Source organism: Vanessa atalanta, chromosome 18, assembly GCF_905147765.1.
Source record: "Vanessa atalanta chromosome 18, ilVanAtal1.2, whole genome shotgun sequence".
Taxonomy (NCBI): Eukaryota; Metazoa; Arthropoda; class Insecta; order Lepidoptera; family Nymphalidae; genus Vanessa; species Vanessa atalanta.
This window is the reverse complement of record NC_061888.1, coordinates 8961068-8982631: the sequence shown is the minus strand read 5'-3', so window position 1 is coordinate 8982631 and position 21564 is coordinate 8961068. Positions and strand designations below refer to the sequence as shown.

At 34.4% G+C, this 21564-nt stretch overlaps 2 protein-coding genes across 5 annotated transcripts in view; one reads left to right on the top strand and one right to left on the bottom strand.

Annotated features, from left to right (window-relative positions):
- The first annotated feature begins 157 nt into the window (after positions 1–157).
- LOC125070716 lies at positions 158–12270 on the top strand. The gene is made up of 12 exons (XM_047680643.1): positions 158–436; positions 7152–7342; positions 7461–7636; positions 8090–8290; positions 8585–8747; positions 9347–9516; positions 10008–10201; positions 10335–10504; positions 10907–11014; positions 11197–11315; positions 11583–11711; positions 12023–12270. The coding sequence occupies exons 1-12, from the start codon at positions 331–333 to the stop codon at positions 12120–12122; spliced, it is 1827 nt and encodes a 608-aa protein (XP_047536599.1). The 5' UTR covers positions 158–330; the 3' UTR covers positions 12123–12270.
- Positions 12271–13839: 1569 nt separating this feature from the next.
- LOC125070717 overlaps positions 13840–21564 on the bottom strand; it is a 32968-nt gene continuing 25243 nt past the window's right edge. For 2 of the 4 annotated variants that reach the window (XM_047680645.1, XM_047680647.1), the window contains 10 exons: positions 21241–21399; positions 20714–20932; positions 19796–19879; positions 19218–19378; positions 18744–18834; positions 17845–17901; positions 16218–16241; positions 15815–16000; positions 14283–14448; positions 13840–14154 (listed from right to left, as the gene is read on the bottom strand). In XM_047680645.1, the coding sequence (XP_047536601.1) occupies positions 13991–14154; positions 14283–14448; positions 15815–16000; positions 16218–16241; positions 17845–17901; positions 18744–18834; positions 19218–19378; positions 19796–19879; positions 20714–20932; positions 21241–21399 (1311 nt within the window). In that variant the 3' untranslated portion in view covers positions 13840–13990. The remainder of the gene's footprint in view (positions 14155–14282; positions 14449–15814; positions 16001–16217; positions 16242–17844; positions 17902–18743; positions 18835–19217; positions 19379–19795; positions 19880–20713; positions 20933–21240; positions 21400–21564) is intronic. The other 2 variants (XM_047680646.1, XM_047680648.1) reach the window with 2 other exon arrangements.

Below are 21564 nucleotides of genomic sequence, written 5' to 3'. Positions count from 1 at the left end.
ATTTATACTTGCATTATTATTGTTATAAATAAAACTCTATTGAGACGAACCATTTCGATTCATTCAACTATTAATTATGAACGCACGAGATGGCATGTCGTTCTAATCGATTCTTGGGTGTGGTAATAATATTCATTCAAAAAGTCGTTCTCTTATCATTCTCATTCATTATCCTCATCTGGCAACTAGCAACTAGCGCTAGCGTATGGCGTTCAGTTGCATGGAGGTGGAACATAATTGATGTTATAAAGCGAGTGGTATAATTTAACTTATTGACGCTAAGTGAAAGTTCCCTAATTACAAGACTGGTCTGAGAAAAAGCACTTCATCATGTCGGAGACACGGAAAAACCATCTTACTATAGATGGGGGTCAAATTAAAGAGACGACGGACGAACACGTCGCCTCTTATAAACCTATTCCGGAATCTGATACAGGTACTTAAATTTCTAAGATATTATAAATGTTAAAGACCACTTTTTATTAAGTCCGAGTACATTATAATTATATATCCAATCGAAATTAAAAAACAAAACAGTAATGATGAACTTATGTATGGTGTATATAATACAAACGCTAGGCAATAACTTATAATTTAAAATTAATTATTATTATTAAGAAAAATGAATATCGGTTTCTTTGTTCAAAATGTATTTATTCGACCTTATCGTTATCAGCTGATCCTTGACATAATGAAAGGTGCTGTTTTAAATGTCAAATTACGCTTCGCCACCCGCATGAGCTGTGTCCGAATACAATGTAGCGCTAAAAGCAATATCAAATAATATCTTGCTCACTTTACCGACATTCTAACATTGAACTTATATAAAATAAAATGAAATTAGACTATTTTGTTACCTATGTTGCCTTAAAATATGAAATATTTGATTTTCAGTTGTATAATATGGTAGAATTAAACTCGGTCGTATTATAAAGCGCTTTCATTGGACGAACTTTCGCATAGCAGCGCCATTTTGTTGTTAGATTGCTGACTGATGCAATAAACGGATTATTTTCAGTTTTTATAATATTTTGTTTTGAAATTTGCTACGTTATTCGTATTTTAAAAGTGCATATTATTGGATTCATTAAATTTACTAAAAGATTGAATATATTATTTATACGAGACGAAATTACTTGTTACTGCAACTAAACCAATGAATCAAGGAAGTCCTTATGAATGTCAATTGAAAAATGGGGCATACTCGACAAAATGTATTATTGTGTTTGCGGCTTGATCCTTATATGATACAATATTTATACAATGAAAGAGAATTTAGAAGATAATTGTGACTGAAGGGTTTATTTTCAGTTCATGAAATTGAATATATTGAGGCTGATACAGAATATATGCAGTTGAATCAAACTGAGATTATGGAGACACCCGATGATCCTGACGACCACTGGGACCATGAGAGCACTGCCGGGATGTTGGCATTATATTTACAAAATATAGATAAGTTTAGAAATCCAAAAATTAGAAAAAAGAATGTCTGGGTTGATATTGCAAATGCAGTGGGCAAAGGGCCTGACAGCTGTGATAAGAAATTTAGAAATTTAAAACAAACATACATTAGGTTATTAAGGAAAAAAAACAGAAGTGGTGTAACAGCATTTAAATGGCCATATTTTGAAATATTTGAAGAGATTTACAGTATTGATGGTGAATATCAACCAGAAATCCAACAAAAATTGCAAGAGGGAACAGCAGATAGAATAACAAAAGCATTATTAGGTATGAATACATCGACGAAATTTGAAGAGACTCCGGAGAATGGTAAAACTTCAAATGGACAAAGCGATGAAGTTAGGAGAAAGTTACTAAGAAAAAGAAATGCCGAATTTAGAAAAGCAACACTAGAAATGAGGGACAGGCAGCGAGTTGTCGAAGAGAAGTTAGATAGGTTAATAAATATTGTAGAAGAATCAAATAACATACAAAAAGAGAGAAATAGGTTGTTTCAACAATTTCTTGAGAATTTAAACCAAAATCATTAATTATACAAGTTACTATTAGTTAAGGATAATTTACATTAAAAAAATAAAACTAATTTGTGAAATTTTAGTATTTTTATCACTATTTTATAAAATAGAACTTCATTACAACCTATACTGTACTACTAATGATTATTTATTGAAAAGTTTTACTAGATATATCTATATGAATAGTTCTTTTTATAAACATATACATTGTTTTTTTTGTTCTTTTTCAATTTTACTGAATGAAGTTAATAAATTTATTTAAACTAGAAACACTACACTACAGGGCCAGATTCACTGTGTTGTGGCCCTTAGGCAATGCACTTCTCGAACTTTCTTCACTTGAAATTTATTTTTATACTGTAATTTTATTAATAATTATGATGTTTTTGACCATATTGAGTAGTGATGGAAAGAAAGAAATAGTCCATTCTATTTGTCTTAATTCAAAATTATCGGCCTACCCAGCGGTCTCCAGCCTAGCTCTAATAAACATCTATTACATCACACATACATTAGCAGCCTGTAAATTTCCCACTGCTGGGCTAAAGGCCTCCTCACGATGTTTTCCTTCACCGCCGAGCACGAGATGAATTATAAACACAAATTAAGCACATGAAAATTTAGTGGTGCCTGCCTGGGTTTGAACCCAAAATCATCGGTTAAGATGCACGCTTTCTAACCACTGGGCCATCTCGGCTCTTACAAAACATCAATATGAGATGGGAAAATTAAATATATTCCACAAAAGATCGAGAGAAAATAAGCCTCACAATATAAAAAAAGCATACAAAAAGTAATGTTTCTTAATTTACGGGTTCATAATGTCAAATAATAATTTATCAGGGCATATTTTTACCTTAGAATATTAATATATATCTAGATACTGTGCTGTACTACAAAAGAACTATGATAAACGGCAAAATTATATTTAATGAATTAAAGACTGATAAACATTCATTTTATTGAATTAATCCTTAAAGAAAATGTATGTGACCGTAACGTGACGTGACAGCTAAGTTGATACATCGAAATTGATACATCAAAATAAACAAACTTATAAGATCCGCTTTGTAATCACGTAAACTATTAGATAAACTAACCTAGCGCACAATTTTTAGTTTTTTTTTTATTTTTTATCAACATTAGCGAGTATGACGCCATACTCCTGGGACGACAGATAAAATTAAACACGTCAAATCTAAGTCGCCACTAAAATAATATTATCCGGGTATTTATTTCTGCGTTATTTAAATACGACATATTATTTAGTATTATTTTGTTGCATAATTGTTGTTTCAAGGTCGTCCCTTTTATTTTTATGCTTGTTATTTAAATAGGGCGTCGAGATTTCTGGGGCTGGCGGCATTATATTTGTTTCATAAAGAAAAACAGGATGGGGGCTCGTAAAGGGGTGTCTCGGCCTTGAGGATCAAGTTTCTATTTGATTATATTATTAATGGTAAACCATGAATAAGAAAATTGCAAGTCAATATAAATAGTTCGGTATAGCTGATATGAAATATCACTTAATGTTTTTAAGATATAGATTACTTTATAAATCAGGCGTATTACCATTAAATATTTTTCATTATAATGACAATGTCAAAGTATTTTCCATTAGAATTTAAAGTATTTACGTAGATTTTTATAAGTTCAGTTTGTTTTTAACATGTTTTATGTTACGTATAGAAACATCTGTTCGGCTAGTCTAGTGGCTTGGTTTTTCCGCTGCACATCTACCACCCAGTAAATTATTAATAAATTAATGTAAACAACGAATGTTATGGCAAAAGATTTGTATAGTAGGAAAGAAACCAAAACCAAAGCACTTCATGAAAGTTTTTCCTAAGCTAAAATTAAATTTATCAAAATTAAAATAAAATTATAATTATTTAAATTCCAGGGTGCGTCAGAAGGTTTTAAGTGGGTTGAACGCACCCGTACACGACGCCTACGTACATACATAATCTCTTGATCTAAAGACTTCTAATTGAAGCCCATTACAAAAGTAGGTTTCTTCCACACAATATCGATCCGTTTCGATGGACGACTTTCCATTAGTGTTCCGTATATTGACACAAGAACTCGCGTCTTGTAGTGTTCTATTTTTTCAATAAATTCTTCGAAGAACTAAGCAAAGGTGGGTGAACATTATGTTCCATTATTTATTACTTATCTTTTTTTTTAAATAAACACTCATTTTAGATTATGGTTTTTATTGTGTTTATTTAATTAGATTATCATGATAAAATACTTATTTCTAGCCTTTTTTAAAAGTACTTAATCTATAATTCTATACTAATATTATAAATTCGAAAGTAATTCTGTCTGTCTGTTACGTTTTCAATTAGATGATATTTTACCAAATCTCATCAAATACAAGCAAGTTTGAACCCTAATTGAAGACATAGGCTACTTTTATACCCAAAACCTACGACCTAACACGCGGAATCTAGTATAATCTAAATTGTTTAAAATGTGCTATAGTCTGAATATCAATTTAAAATATTTATATACATTACATAATATCGATAATAGATAGTCTTGAAATTCCGTGAGACAGAAGAATAGCAAAAAATTTTATCTAATAAAGCTACCTTAGCTTAAATGACCTTTATCTAAAATACATACTTGGAATAATAGTAAATAGTATTTGTTACCTAACAATATAAAGTATTGTCTTAGAACAATTATTGGTCATTATTTAATAACATCATTAGTCCTCCATTATAGTTGTATTTGTTGTGATGAGGTAATTAACAGATAACAGATAACTTCGCTTCAATAATATTAGCATAGATTTTGTGATCTATGATTGGAAGAGCACAAATCAATCGATACTTAACATGCTTAATGTGTTATTGTTAAATGGTGTTTTTTGTCGGAGACTCACATAACTGAATATATACTGCAATAAGGTCATTAAATTTTTCGTAAATATTTTTTTTTTGTAACACAAGCCTACAGTCCAGACTGCGCAGCATTCTTTTTGTTTCTTGGAACGCTGATGTCTTGTCAAAATTGAGGAACCTGTTTTAGGGATCGGGCTCAGACATTCGTTATCCGTTTTTAATAATAAATTCTCATCTTTTATATAATTAATAATTTTATGATTTTTCTTAATTGTTGGAATGAAGAAAAAATTGTAAGGAAACGAATGAAATAGTAACTCGTCTCGACGAAGTATTTACATTTTGTTTCATACACCTCTCTTCTAAACTTTAAAATTATAAATTTAAAAAATAACCATATATATAAGGTTTCAAAACATCCCTTAAACAAGCTTTTTCAATATACAATATTTACATAAATAAGATTTATATAAAATGACTGAAAAATATTTAACGTTTACAAAAGGTTTTTCAAAATATTAAGATTTTTTTTAATCATTTGCTTTTTAGTTGTAATTGATTATTATCATAAAGTTATATGTTTATTTTTAGGTTTCTATATACAGTGATGTAATACATCACTATTGTAGAATAGAACGGCAACGATTATGTTTCAATTCCATTGCGATAAACTGCCAATTTGTTAGTTGAACTAGGCCCAGGACGTTTATCGAGGAATGGTAATAAGAAGGCTACTAAATGTATAACTCACGATTCAATCCTCACTGGCGACACAGTTGCCATAAAAATATTAACCAATCTTGAAAACTTTACTGGTAATGAGAGTTTCTTGGATATATATAACCCATCATTCGACGTAGATTAGGCAGATATAATAAATGACGCTAGAAGAATAATAACACGCCTTTCGAAGTGCATTATCTTCATTTGACATCTGTGAAAATGATCACAATATTACAATTTTATGAGTATTTTGGTTGTTTTACATTCATCCCGTAACAAAACAATTCAGAAGCGCTTATAAAACCTTACTTGAATTAAGTATCGTTGATTGTTTTTTTAATGTCATATCATTCGTTTTCGTCACAGGCTAAATAAGGCAATTACATAGGAATAAATTAGTCAAAGCGCTTAATAAGTATTCCACAGTTCAATAAATAAATTAATAGTTATACAAAGGACAAAATAAATACTTAAATCAAAGTCACGGAACCAAATTGCGTTAGTCGGACTCGTTCGCTGATATGTAATGTGCTTTTTGTTCAACTCGAGTTCGTCGACCAAGTCTCAATATCTTTGAGACCAGCATCGATTGCGGACGTGTTGTGAGTAATTATTATAACTGCTAATATTTATATTTATTTATAAAAATATAGGAAAACTATATTAATTCAAAATTGTATCTAGTTAATTCTTATTCACAGTGTGTAATATTTTTTTTAATGATAATGTTGCTTAATACTTAATAGATGTGTTTAAAGAGGTTTAATAATTAATCCTGAAACATAATTTCTGTGAAATAAATTTGAGAGAACAGCAAATTTACATTTCATGGCGATAGTACCTTGATTTCTTTTACGCCGATTCGCTTGGTTCGAGATGTGCAATATAACTTCAATCATTTAATTTCATATACAATACATTAAAAATAACATGCATTAGAATTCAGATTCCTGTAATATTATGATAATTGTAAACTAAAATATTGTATTTGACTTGATAAAATTTTGATATCGATATATTGTGATCGTTAAAAACAGTCTAGCAATTCAGAAACCATTCCATGAAAGGGACAATAGGATTCATTCAATGTGACCGAAGAAGCACATGATCGCACTGTTTCGTCATTCACATTAAGGGTGCGGCTAAAACTACGAACGTAAGGCAAACGTTATTGTAAACGTAACGTATTCGTTTACAATAACTTCAACTATAATAAAGAAAGTTACTATTATTTTTTTCTTGATATCTAGATTCCTGTACTGATGAAATCACGTCCGCGATGAAAGGTAATTGGGCACGCGGTCGTTCTGACCGTTAATGTCTCGTTAAAGTACAGTCTCCCGCTAAAAACTGGACTTATGAGACTGATCTTTCAAGTAAATTGTTCTTATTTCAAAAACATTCTGAATACAACTATACGATACGAATCAGTCGATTAAATAGAATATATCGCCAACTTTACGTAAAATGTACAAGCGTGATGTAATTAAAAAAATAAATGTAGGTAAATTGTATTAAAAAAAAATGAAACTAAACCAAGGACACTAACCTATTATATGATATAATAAAGTGAAATAAAATTTGTTTTTCACAGATTTCCGGACGTCTAAGTCGAGTCTCCACAAGTCCAAGGAGAAGGTTTCGTCTGACGGAGCTGAGGAGAAGCTGTTGCAGAAGGAGGACGAGGCCAAAATAGTGACCCGAGTAGACATGGCAGAAGCCAAGTATGTTGTCGGAGATCACAGGAACGGTGACGCGAAGATCGAACTCGATGCTAATAAGAAGGTAAGCAAGTCGGAAATATATTTCATTTCTGTGCAATGTTACCATACCATGTTTTTGTATAGGAAAGTGTCGTTAAACGTACACGTAAAAAGGTTACTGCAATGTTTCGTTTTCGCAGCAATTCTCCGGCCTAACGAAGGAGGAGCTGATGAAGTACGCAGAGGACCCGTTCTGGGTGCGTCTGCGCTGGTTCATGTTCGTGTTGTTCTGGGCGCTGTGGCTGTGCATGTTGGCGGGCGCCATCGCCATCATCGTCCGCGCGCCCAAATGTGCGGCGCCGCTACCCAAGACTTGGTAACTAGTTTTAACTAAAATAGAAGGCCGAACACCGATTTATAATTTTAAAAACTTTAACATCTGCCTTTCATTTATCAACGTAAGTCTAAATATCGATTTACATCAGAAATTGACGAATTTTCATATAAATTCCCATCCCCGATTTAACCTTAGGAGATGAATCTCTGCAGAAAACTCTTCTCTTAGCTCACTTACGTTCTATAAGAAATTAATTCTCTCAGACCCACCGATTTGCTGCGTTAGTCAGTAATTTTTTTTTTTAATTAGGTAATGTTTAGACTTGTTACATATTTCTATAGCGAACAGAAAAAAATATTATTATATTTTGTATGTTCGTCTAGTAGTCGAAGTAGTCCCGGACAGGTCTGTTCTATTACCATAAGTGTTTTTGCTGCCTGTTTATATAAATTATGAAAAAGCTTTTGTCTGATTTATGTTGTTTCATGCTAGGTATGAAAAGGGCCCATTGGTTGACATGTCTTCCGTAGAAGATTACCGCGAAGTGGAATCGGCGTTACCTTTAATGGAGAAGTCGAAAGTGTCTGGAATATTCGCTTTCGCCTGCAAAGATTCCTACGAGGTCTTGGATGACCCGACTTGTATCGATCAATTCAAAGAGTTCGTTGCTAAAGCCAAGAAGTTTGGAGTCAAGTGAGTTAGAAATGTTTTGAACTTACTTTCCGTAACTGCTTTTATATTTTAGTTATAACTCTACAAGTTATTATTTCTCTTTCTGTCAACATTGATTCGTTGACGTTCGAAAGAAAGAGACACCGTTGTTTTATTAATCACACTCTTAACAATTATTAATAATTATAGGTGAAGTCGTTATTGTATTGTATTTTCATACACTTATTTGTAATGAATTTCATTTAATTTGCTTGTTCACGAATGAGATTCATACATATATTTTTTCATAAAAATTATATATTTATTTTTAAATAGAGTGATCGTGGACCTGACAGCCAATTTCGTGTCAAAGACCCACAAGTGGTTCCAGCTGAGCGAGAACCGTTCCTCTGAGTACAGCGACTACTTCGTCTGGGCCAAAGGTCACGAATATGACCCAGAGAAGCCTTCAACACAACCAGAACCACCAAACAAATGGGTGAGAATAGATATAAACTTTGTTTTATAGATAAAACCTAAGAAATGCTTTAGATAAATATTTTTTGAGATTATTCACATGAAAGTTAGTTTTATAAAATTTAATAAATAAATAATTATGTTAATTAAGTAATAAAATGAAACTGTTATCGTATTCTGTTGAGTGTAAGTAAATAGTATATTTAATAAAAACATTTGCTTCGGTAAGAATAATAAGTAATGTGTTATTAGTCACTCAAAATTCAATTAATAACTCTGAGCCGAACTGTGAATCACACTCAAAAACACTCGGACCCTAAATGCACCATCGTTTTTACAAATATATTTTTGCATGTGTACAAATGTATTCAAAAAGTAATTACGATATTTTTACGAATAATCTTTTTGTCATCTAAACGTAATCGTTGAGTTTTAAACTTATATACCTTTCTCAATAAATTGTCAATGTAACGTAAACATATTATTTCAGATTGGTCGTGTGGATGCTCGAATTAGTCCCTTTATACCGATACATAAATGTTTTTTCATTATAATATTTACTATTATTTACAATGAATTAATATCTTAATTAGATAATAATATTATTATTTAAATTATTAGGTATCAACACTGAACGAGCCCGCTTGGACCTGGAGCGAAAAACGACAGGAGTTCTACTTGCACATGTACGGGGAGGACCAACCAGACCTGAACTTCACCAACGTGGATGTAGTGCGTCAGTTCGATGCCGTTATCAAGGCATGGATGCAGGCTGGCGCTGATGGGATCAGGTAATGATTGTTAAATTATACTAGTCTTTAGTATTTTAAGATAGTATATTATAGAGGCGTTAGACGAATATTTTAACATTGTAATTTTTTTGTACATATAGTTTAAATGATTTTATTATACCATTGACAAATGGCAGTCTTAAGTTATTAAATTATACAATATTCTAGAAAAAAGCTAACGTAAGAAATAAACTGGGAAAGTTAAATGTATATTATCATTGACAGAAAAACCAGTAATCACATAATACAATTCAATACTGTCCAATATCTGGCATGCTTTGCAACGCCACATGAATTGACGGTACTCTGCCAAAAACACACACGAGTGAGAACAACTATACAAATTTTCAATTGAATTGGATGAACGACTATTGACCCCATATAAAACGAACGCAGACTATAGTATTTTTTTAAGTTTGAGCTTTATCTGAATAACAGGTATCGAAATATATACTGTCTGGATCGAGTACATAACTCCCGCGCGGTTTCAGGCTGCAGCACGCCCGCGAGCTGCACGCCAACAGCTCGCTCGGGGACGAGGTGCCGGCGGGCGGCGGCGGCGCGGGCGGCGCGGGCGGCGCGGACCACACGCAGCGCGCCTTCTGGCGCCTGCGCCACTCCGCCGACCCGCCCGCGCTCGACCTGCTGCTGGCGCACTGGGCGCTGCTGGCGCGCTCCGACGCAGGTCCGTTCTGCAGGCTCTTTCCATTCCGCCTTCGTCTTAAATACCTTATCATACTGCCGAGTTGAGGGCCGGACTGTCTGTGATCCGATCGTGCAAAATAGTACGTGTAGGTTATGTGTAATAATGACGACAGGCGACACGGTGTTCACGATCGCGGAGTCGGGCGCGCGACCCGAGCTGTTCGTGCTGCAGCGCAACACGAGCGCGCTGCGCCCCCCCGCCGCCGCGCCCCTCCCGCTGCGCGACCCGCGCGCCGCGCTGCCCCTGCTGCGCGCGCGCCTGCCGCGCTGGCCCGCCCTGCAGGTACTGCCCCAGCCGCTGCTCCCTGCTACCGGCCGTTGTAGCTCTCCCCGTTTGCTATTTAATAAATTTACTCTGTCAGCTTTTTAGGTAGATAAATTATAAAATATGCTCTGTGCGAGCCAATACTCCAGCAGATTAAAAAAAAAACGATGAGAAAATCAATAGCTACTATTATTCACCGATTAAATTATGTTGGTGTGCTAATATATAATTAATTAGATTTGATTACATTTTTTCATTTGCAATTTTGATGAAATAATAACCACGTGTCCGTGCTTGGCAACATTTATGACGGCGGAAAACCGAATTTCATAATAATAAAAATAAAAATTGTGTGCATCAATTAATAGGTTTAAAGTGATTATACACACATGTCTTATGAATATATTTACATGATTTTAGTTAACTTCCGAGGATGGTGTAGACGAGGAGCTGGCGGCGTTCGCCATGCTCCTACCGGCAGCGCCAGTATTGCAGCTACAGCAGCTCGGGAATAATGGCACCTCACCCGTTAGTATAATTACATATATATAAATATTATATATTATATTAAAGTTATCTCCTTATGGCATCATATAATTATGGTTATACTAGTTTTTTTTTTTAATTTATGCGTCTTATATTCTAGCTGAAACTTTATTTACGTCACCCAAACGACTATTGTTTTAATTTTTATTTTAATAATATTACAGAGCGAGGGCCTGCTGCACGCCGTGGCGCTGCGCGAGGACGCCAGCGTGCAGCACGGGGAGTACGCGCTGGCCGCCGCGCCCACGCACAACTCCAGCCTCACCGTGCTCGTGTGCGCGAGGTCAGTACAGCTCAGGATCCCGGAGATCGGGTTCTCAGAAATGTTATTAGCTTTTATTTCACGAAGTTCTTAATAGTAGCTATTATTTTATTACTCACGACAAAGGTAACGCTTCCTTATATATACTGCACCCAAATTCGTCCTTGAAACTTGACTACGCGCCAAAAGTAAAATGACATTAGAGAGAAATATTCAAAAGAAAGTGCTATTTTCGTTGAATGATTTTTCTCTGTGATATAATTTAATAACGGTGTTTCCCGCTGGCAGATGGAAGCGCGGCCACACGGGCTACGTGGCGCTGTACAACGCGGCGGACGAGGCCGTGCGCGCCGACGCGTCCGCCGTGCGCTCGCTGCCCGACGCGCTCGCCGTGCTGCGCGCGCCGCCCGCGCACGAGTGAGTGCCTGCCTGTTCTTGCTGTATTGACGCTTTTAGGAATGACAGATTTTAAAGGCGACCCATAAACGAGTTTTTTATCTAGTCCGACACAGACTGTGATTCTGTCACATATGAGATCAAATATGAAATTCTGTCTGCTCCAGTGAGAAGTTAGCAGTCCCACGTTCTCTCTGGAGCAGGGCTATAAAATAAGCCTCAGAGCTTCTCTATCTTAAGAGTGTGGTGATCAGCCAATGGATACTGTACTATTTACTTTGAGTCATCTTGCTATATAGAAGCTAATTGAGACCAATAACAATTTTCCCCAGATATGTTAAGGACTTGCTGGTGGAGAGTAACGACATACTGATCCCGCCGCGGTCTTCCGTGATCCTGTCCTACGTGCCAAAGACAGAAGCCGAAAATTAAAACTTGTATGTTACGCGTTTGTTCCCCGCACGTCGATGCGTTCAAGCTATTCCATTCCCTTTACGTCGCTTCAGCGACTACCTTGTTTTATAATTTGCATTTACTGTTATATTTTGTATGCGTACAAATAAAATTCGATTGGCAATGATATTTTATTTTTATTTATATAAATGTTATGAATAATATATATATAAATGTTATGAATAATTAATCCTCAAACATAGGCATTATAAAACCATGTTATTTCCTGTCTTTATGTGTGAAGGTAATTCATGCCTTTATTTCAAGTTAAATGTTTTTCTATTTATAAAAATGTTGTGTGCAAAACTATGGGCGATGATGTCAACGCATTAAATGATATCCCCAATAATATATAGCGTTCTAAGACTAAACAAAAAAAAAGTAAAATACAGTCAAAAGTTAGCCAGAGCAGGTCTCGCAAATATTGTTATATGTATATAAAAAGGTGAAATATTAAAAGATATGATTTATACGGCTTTGAAATCTAAAAATTTTATGAGAATGTTTTTAAACTACAAAACAATTTATAAGCTCATACACATTTTAAAATATAAGTATCCCATGAAGTAAATATTTTATTTTATTGTAATTTGAATAAAAGTTTTTAAATATTGTCTTTGTATTTAGGGAATAACTAAGTTTTGGTTAGAAATTACAGCTTAAAAACACATTTTCCTTAAATAAATAAATACAATTGAATTGAATAAATTAATGAATTTATAGAAATATTAATAGAAAAAAAAAATTAATTATTCTAACGATACCTCGTTCATTCAAATCTGTTTAGGCATTTGAAAGACATGAAATAAAATAAAGAAATTCACATACATACTCATATGGACTCGCGTAATTGGCCAGAAGTGGAATAATAATACGCTCCATATCAAATAGTTTCAAGAATGTAAATGTTTTTTTATAATTTTGAACCCAATACTTCAAGTTTTACTTAACCTTCGTTTTATTTAATCTGCTAAAAATATGATAAAGATTTTAAATAAAACAAACTCATTAAAATAATCAGTATATTTTAAAAATCCAGTAAGATAATGCACTGTTAACATTTTAAAAGCGTATTTGTACAAATATTAATCAAAAAGAATTTTAATACATTATCAATTATTATATTCTAACGATCACGTCACGATTTTAGGAATGTTTGCTTACGTCTAAGTTTAAATATTGTTCATACTATTAGTACCTTGAGAAAATGAAATTAAGCCATTTTGATCGCGCTGTATAAATTGATTATTATATTTTAAAATTACTGTTGATACTATATGTATTCGTTCACAAAGGGCGGCGGAAAGAATTCATCATAATTTTCTATCAATTGGACATTCGTTAAACCGTGACGAATACACGCGTGATCGTGAACGAATCTGATCACCGTATAAATGGTGTACGAGACTAAAGCGACCAAACACATTCGGAGGAACAAGTTCTCGGGATCCACGCTTACCCACTTCGGGTCCATTTTAACCATCGAGGTTTGGTCGAAATACCTCGTAGAAGCATTTGATCAAGTAAAACAGTGCGCATGTGAACACAATTTGTAACAAGGCATCGAAATGATAATCCGCGGAGAATTTTAAATTCGACGAATTTTGTGCTTTATACATATTTCAGAAATTGTCAGAGGAATGTATTCAAATCGTTAGTGTCTAAGTACTTAAAAGGTTTTCGAAGTATTATAAATGTATCGTTACAATTAGTATATGGATCTTTAAGGAATTTGTCACATCGTAAAGATTGGCAATTATTATAGAAAATATTCTCAATTTCTGCTTTCCGACGCGGTCTTCGGAATTGAGACTTTATTGTATATTCGCTGTTCTCTGGCGAGGGTTCTATCGTCTCCTTGGTGGTTGCTTGGGCTTGTTGAACTGGTAGGTGGCGCACTTGGGTATGTGTCTGTCGGCGGCCCCGGGGCTGAAGCGTCTCTTGCAGTGCGGGCACTGCACGTAGTCCGGGTTCTCGGAGGGCGGGGGAGGGGGCAGATCGCTCAGCTTACCTGGACGTTCACAGACGACATTAGAAATTATACGAAATTTTATGTCATCTTTATGCAGCACGTTTGTTGAAAATGGGTTACAATAAAATATACATATTGATACCGATTAACGAGTGCCGAGCGCTCACCTCCAGCATTGATATGCGCCTGCACCTGCTTGGCGGCGCGTATCGCCTGAATGAACTCCTCGTGCTTCTGTCGCCAATTGCTGTTCGTGGACTTCTGCACTTTCGTCGTTGACGGGTTTGTCGTGCTCTTGCGCAATTTCGTGATGAACGGTTCAGCCTCTGTTCCCTGCGTTTTAAATTTTTAAATTTAACACTTAATACTTGGTACTTACTTAATACTTATTTTCATTCTTATCTACTCGTTCTGATGCCAAATCTGGTGATGTAAGTAATGTAAGAAAATTGACAAAACTAACGTGAGAGTACTTTGAGCAGGATAATCTAGTGCTGTTTTCTGTGCTGTGTCGTACGTTAATATGAGCTTAAATGAAGAAAAATACTTTAATTTTTAATAAATATAACAGAGAATTGGGACGAATAAGTAACCAGTCGATTTATGATTTTAAAACTGCATGCTGTAATAACAAAAATATCTTGCCTTATAATTTTCTGCTTCAGTTCCCTAATCCATTGAAGCAGCGTTAAAGGCAAAATGTTAAACGATTTCACTTTTCACGAGCAAAAAGTGACAACTTTCTTCAGAAAATATGATTTGCTTTCTAATACGAAAGCAAGTCAAAGAAAGCATCAGATCAATTAGCTCTAATGATCTTTGAGATCGACATGAACTTAGAAAAGAAAATATTAACACTTCATTTAACAAATATTGGGGAAATGGAAATGAAGGACCGTGAAATACGTTTCCAAAACGTAACAGTATTAGTTTTTGGATAATATATTTCTATGAATACCATTTTCTAACCACTTAAAAAAAACGAGATAATAGCCATCACAAAGACAAAATCTGCAAGGGATTAAAATCTTATCGTCCTACTTGTATTGACTCTTCCAATTGAAGAAGGTGCAAAGATAAAAAAATCATTATATTTACATATTCCATGCAATTTTCTAATAGCTCTACTGTTTTACGCACTATATATACATATAATAATAATAATTGTTAATAATAACACTATTCTACTTAGTTATAAACTTTAATATTATTTCCAAATGACCTCTTCGCCGATTCGTTTGCAAATTCGTCGATATTGAAACGCAATTTTTTCCCTAATTCATAACTAATGACATTATTCGATCATATTATAATGTGATATTAATATCAAATTTGTTTATTTATGTCTACGGTTTGTATCAGGATACAAGTTTCAATATCGGAACGGGTCCCTGAAAGTAATTAGGAATCTGCCAAGAAATTCCCAGCTGGAGTGCTTCGGCGCGTTAGGCTTTTGGTCCAACGTAGTGTCGGACATTACGACACGAAGTTCTACTACTTTCGTTTAATTTTTATCAACGGCAGGAACTTATGGCTGTTACCAGAGGAGCGCGGATGCCATTACTAAAATATTTACTTTATACTTTGAGAAAAAAGGCACGACTTTTGTGTGTACACACAACACACACATATAACATAGTTGATTATATACGTGTACTATATACAGTTCTGCCGTGTGAAGTTCGGAAACTAAGCTCACCGCCAGACGATGCTTGAGGACGTCGAACGGCTTCCGCTTCTTGGAATGTGTTTTCCTACAAATCTCCTGATGCTTCGGAAGTCGGTCCGGAGCGAAGTGCCTTCCGCATATAGAGCAACCTCCCTCGCCTGCGTTGTTTGAACTCGGACTCAGGCGAGTCTTGCTCGAACCGCTCGTTTGTGGACTCTACAATAAATATATCACAGAATTTTATTATTAACGTCAATCACTGTATAAAATAATAATATTTTATGTTAAATGTATATATATATGTAAATAAACATTTTCAAAAAATATGCATATATTTATAAGTAATAACTATACTAGTCCCTTTGAGGATTGTAATTTGTAATAAATAATATAAAAGTACATAAAGAGAAAATAAAAAATATATATATATTACCGCAACCGGATTTTTCTTAAGTACCTGAAATGCAAAAAAATAAATAAAAAATAATCAAATTAAACTAAAATATCTCGCTAATGGAATTAAATTAAATTCCGCATACAATTGAATACACACATATACATCTCGACATTTAGTAAAATGGATTTAGGCTAAGACCACAATCCGAAATCACACCACGCGTTTTGATAACAAAGTATACTTAACAATAATTATATTTACATGTTTTAAAAACACGCATTTTAAAATACTAGTTTATGAATTCAAATGAGTCCACGTGGTCTATTTTCACAGTGCGAACTAGCCCTTAGCTAGATTCACATATTAGGTCTTCATCGACAGATGTTTGATGACGCATATTTACAAGAACATTACGATCATGGGATGTCACATACATACATTGAAGGTAAGAAACCATTAAATCAATTCACTAAGCAACTATTGTATTGTCACCAGCTTTCCATCGTATCAAGAACCGACAAATGGATTTTTTTGTATGAAAGGTACCACAGTGGCAATTCTACTAATAAATAGTCTATTGCATTTTTAAATTCTACTGAAACAAAGATCCTGTTGCGGTTCGTTTCATAATGAATATAAATAAATAATATTGGCCAAAGTCAAAGTCAAAGTCAAAAATCTTTAGTGTTTAAACTTGCTTATTGATTGTCAAAAATCTACCACCGGTTCGGAATTTAACACCTCGGACCTGAGAAGAACCGGCGAAAGAAACTCAGCGGGATATATATATATATTTTTAACCATTTTCCATGTACAATTTTAGTTATTTGAAACAGCCTGGAGGCGATCATTTCATTCCCAAGGTGTGCAGTCAACTAAAAAGTCATTAGTGTTGTAATATCCTTTAGCACACAAACGCTCTTTAACGACTTTTTTGCATTTTATAATTGAATAATTTTGAACGTTTTCTGGGATCCTGTTGTAAAAACGTATACATTGCCCCAAAAAAGAGTTACTAACCCTGTGTAATCGGGTACTTGGAGTAACAAGTTTATGCTTGTTCCTAGTGTTAAAAGAAGGTACGTCACAATTTCTGGGAAAATCATTTATGTTTTTGCGTACATTATAATATTATCAAAAACAAATTGAGAAGCCCTTAGCTATGATTAAGTCTTATTTTTGGGAGGAATAGTCGAAATTATATCCGGAATAGAAGCGACAGTAGAATTAGCCTCCAGATTGTATTGGCATTTGAACCGATATGGCCAGAAATCAACTCACAGATGTTTTTCAGAGAGAGAGTTTATATCAAGAAGTTATAGATAACCTGTCATTGCGTAGACTTAAAGTTAAGTTTTTCCTAAGTTCCTTAATTTTCTAAATCTTCTTTTACAATACCAATGTTTTTTAAAGAACTCATGTTTAAAATATCCGGTGTAGGCTGTGGTTTGTCTTTCAGTCAGTCAGTTGGTCAGTCAATATTCGAATTAGAGTTGGTAGGTAGATGCTTGCTTGGGTGACACTTAAAAGCAATTTATCGATTATTTCGATTTAATTAAATTGATCCCTCTTTTCCGGCAAAATATTGGTGCGTTTCAGGTGAATTGTGTGTTTTCATAAATACTTAGATAAATTTGTATCGTGTGATTAATGTTGTACTCACGGAGCTCGCTCCCCTTTGCATGACCCCTTTAGGTTTATTGTTTTCTCGCTCCGACACCTGTTGAATTCATACTCTTTAAATATGCGCACTCACATTACTGGAATTTTTTGGTCGTTATTTTCGTTTAAAATATATTTAATAATCAACGGTTAGTAAATTTACATTGTCAAATTCGTTATTAAATTCATATTTGAAAATAGAAACGTCAATTTTTCTGTCAACTGACAAGAGTTTTTTTATTTTCTAATGCAATGAAATTTCGTTGAGTTTTAACACAATTTAAGTTACTTCAAAAATCTTGTACAAATTGGACAGTACTTTTAATTTTTTTTATTTATCGTTATTAAGGATAATTTATTTCAGAGTAAGCCAAAGTTGACGGCAAAATGGGAAAGATTCAAACCCGATAGTCTCAACCGTTTTCTAGTTTGAGCCCACAAAAAACATATACTCAGTCTGTGGGCATTAAGTAAGTGCTTTGCTTTGTATTCTTATCAGCCCATATGAGGATAGCAGACCTGACAGTCTCACACACCATATGCACTGAATATTTAGTCGCAGAATACGCGCGGAACACTACAGGTCGGGGTTGAAATGAGTCTCTATCGTCCTCTGAGGAAAGTTCTGCCAAGTGCGCGCAGATCACCACAGGGGAGAGGCTGGAGATGTCTTATCTCAAATGTAACTGATCCGATCTCTACAGAGGACTGCCACCACGAGGTAAAAATAATTAGTGGCTAAAAATCCCAAATGACCCGAAATCGATTAAGGGAACAGTAAACATTGAAGATCTCTACATAATAAGAACGAGGTCTATGCTGTATTTCGAAAACCAACTTCAATTTATTATGAAACTTGGTTTTGTTATTTTGAAAAATATACAATATATTTTTCCTAACCTTATTTTCAGTGACGACTTTTCGAGGAGCAACAGCAGCAGTTTGTTGGGGTTTACTTTTCACTGGACTTTTGGGCCTCGTAGCTGGACTTCTGTAATTATTATAAATATTGTTACTTCTTAGTTATTGTGAGATGATATTCTGCTTGCTGGTAGGTATTTGTGTAGACCTTCAGGTTGGGCACCATACATTATAAATTAATCTACCTTTAAACCGATATTTGTGTTGTTGTGCCACAAATTAGAATGGTGAGCCGGTTTTGTAACAGACACAACGAGACTTAGCATCTTAGTATTGTTGGCAGAAGATTTTCAGCGTAATTTTCCTTCATAAATTCAGTTTTCTTTACACTGGGTAAAAATGAATACTTATCATTACGACATCTATTTCCTGATTCATGTTCTCTTCTCTTTCTATCACGTTTTCTTTTTCTCTCCTAATGACAATAATTTACGTATTTTATTTCAAACTTACATTCGTTGCGGTCTCTTCACTGCGTCTGGTTCAGGAGATCTCGGCGTAGGAGTCGGCGCGAGTGCTTCCGGAAACGTTTCGTTTTCCAGTAAATAGTTGATTTCATGACTAACATGATCTGTTTCATCTCCCGCTGGTATGATTTCACCGTTGCTGAGTGGCTGAAATGTATTATCTTACTAGTTCTGTGGAGTAACTATATAAGTATTTATCTAAATATAAAAGCCTTTAAGCTTACAACTACAAATATAAATTATTGAGGTTAAAGTATGTAGAAGTTTTGCATACAACCCTTGGAGCATTTTTTAAAATATTTTTGGAATCATATATTATATTAAAAACTTGTTAGTTATGTATTTTTGTACTAATTAAGAATTGATGATAAATGACGTCTACAATATAGTTCCCATACAATAAACGGGGTTTAAAATCTATGCCATAGTGTCAATACTAAATTGATTTGACTAAAATAATTATTATATTTTCAAACCCAAGCGTTACAATGAAATAACAATAAAGTTCTGAGAAATTAGTTATTGTGTGCAACACAATTAGCGCCACTATTAAAAGCTACTCACCACTCGTTTCGCTGTGTTCAAATCGATTTCGTGATTGTGATTCAGATCGCCGGATCCGTTGACCATGTTGTCTAGTTTCTGTACCTTTGTAAATAAACAAACCAATTTTATAATTCTCAATGTCAAGAACAATAGAAATTTATTATTCGCAGTTAATGTGGTAAAATATCCCTTTTTTATACATATACATACTTGCCCACATATGCATAATTATGATTATGTTATTATAATTCTGTTGAGGATTGTTTTAAAAAAATAAAAATTTTAGGTCTCTAAAGTAGATAAATATTCTGTAAAGAGAAGAAAAGTGAGTGAATCTATACTTTATAACTACTGCGTAGTTAGATAATCTTCGTTAAGAACTACTGCTGTGGTCGTGGTCGGTCACAAAGATCGTCACTAAAAATTTGTTTAACAAAACGTAGTTGTAACGCAATAATTCATAGTTCATAATGATTATTATTATTAAACGTCTTTGTTATCGATTTAACGATAAATTCTTTACATATTTCGGGAAGAATAATGTCATTTCTACCGATTTTGGCGGCCAATTTCAAGAGAGACTACTGGAGTCAAACTATAGTGTACAAGTGTGGGTCAGCACAGTTGCACTCTCTATTTCGGCACCCTTATAATCCGATAACAGAATTCTGAATCCAGTATCAAAACAGTTCTGTAACCGGACTAACTGTTTTACGCGCTTTCCGAGTCACGGGAGTTTCAATATTGTCTATTTTCAGACTCCAGGCTTGTATGAAGATTTTTTCTAAAGAATAACGGTTTTAATGGATCAAGGGCTTGGAATCAGCTGCTCTTCAGTAAGCGACTAGATCAAAGAGGCATTACATTCAGCGAGTAAAATAGAAAAGCAAAATACTATTTAGAAAATAATAAAAAAATACTGCTTAATAGTATTACCTGAACTGTTCCATTTTGTTTCTTAATAGAGTGTGAACTGATCGTATGAGTCTTGGTACTTGAAGTTTTCTTTTCAACAGTGCTTTTAGTACTCGATACTTTTGTGTAACCGTTGGGCAAGGTCTTGCGAGGAGGCGTACGTTCTGTGTTCTGTATCGGTTGCAGAGGATAACTCTTGTCGATTCCCTTTGTACGTCTCTCTTCGAACATTTGTCGTACCTTTAAACACCACGATAGAATGGATAAATAGGAACATATTTTTCCAAAAATTAGTTCATATGTATAGGAATAATGGTAGCCGCCATTTAATTTTAATATTCTAGATTAACATTGTGTGTTCAGTGTGCGTTTTAATTATATTTGTACCTATAATATCTAATTATTATAAGTCACTAATGTAATCTTGGTAATAAGATTGACTATTGAATAAGCTACGAGGCGGGATGTCCAACTGTTTAGTAGATTGTAGGGACATCAAACAGCAGTGTCAAGTGTCGGGTGACAAGTGTTGGTTAATAAAAAAATACCTTCCCCGGCTGGTGCGTGACTTGCTGTGCTGGTGGGCTGGCCCCCACGCCATTGCTCGGCGAATGCCTTACACGGTCGAGTGCCCGAGCCTGTTGTGCTTCGTAGAGCGACGCGATTTTCAGTTCACGTTCCTGGAGTTGTTTCTGCTGGAAGCGCGCCTGTTGATAAAACTCTCATTGAATTCTCTTTTATTTTTCTAATGGGTACTGTATTAACGGAAAAATTTTGATCTTTTATTTTATAAATATTAACGATTTGCTGTCCAAAAATTGTTTTATTTTTGTGACATTATTATCAATTAACACGACAATAAATAGATATAC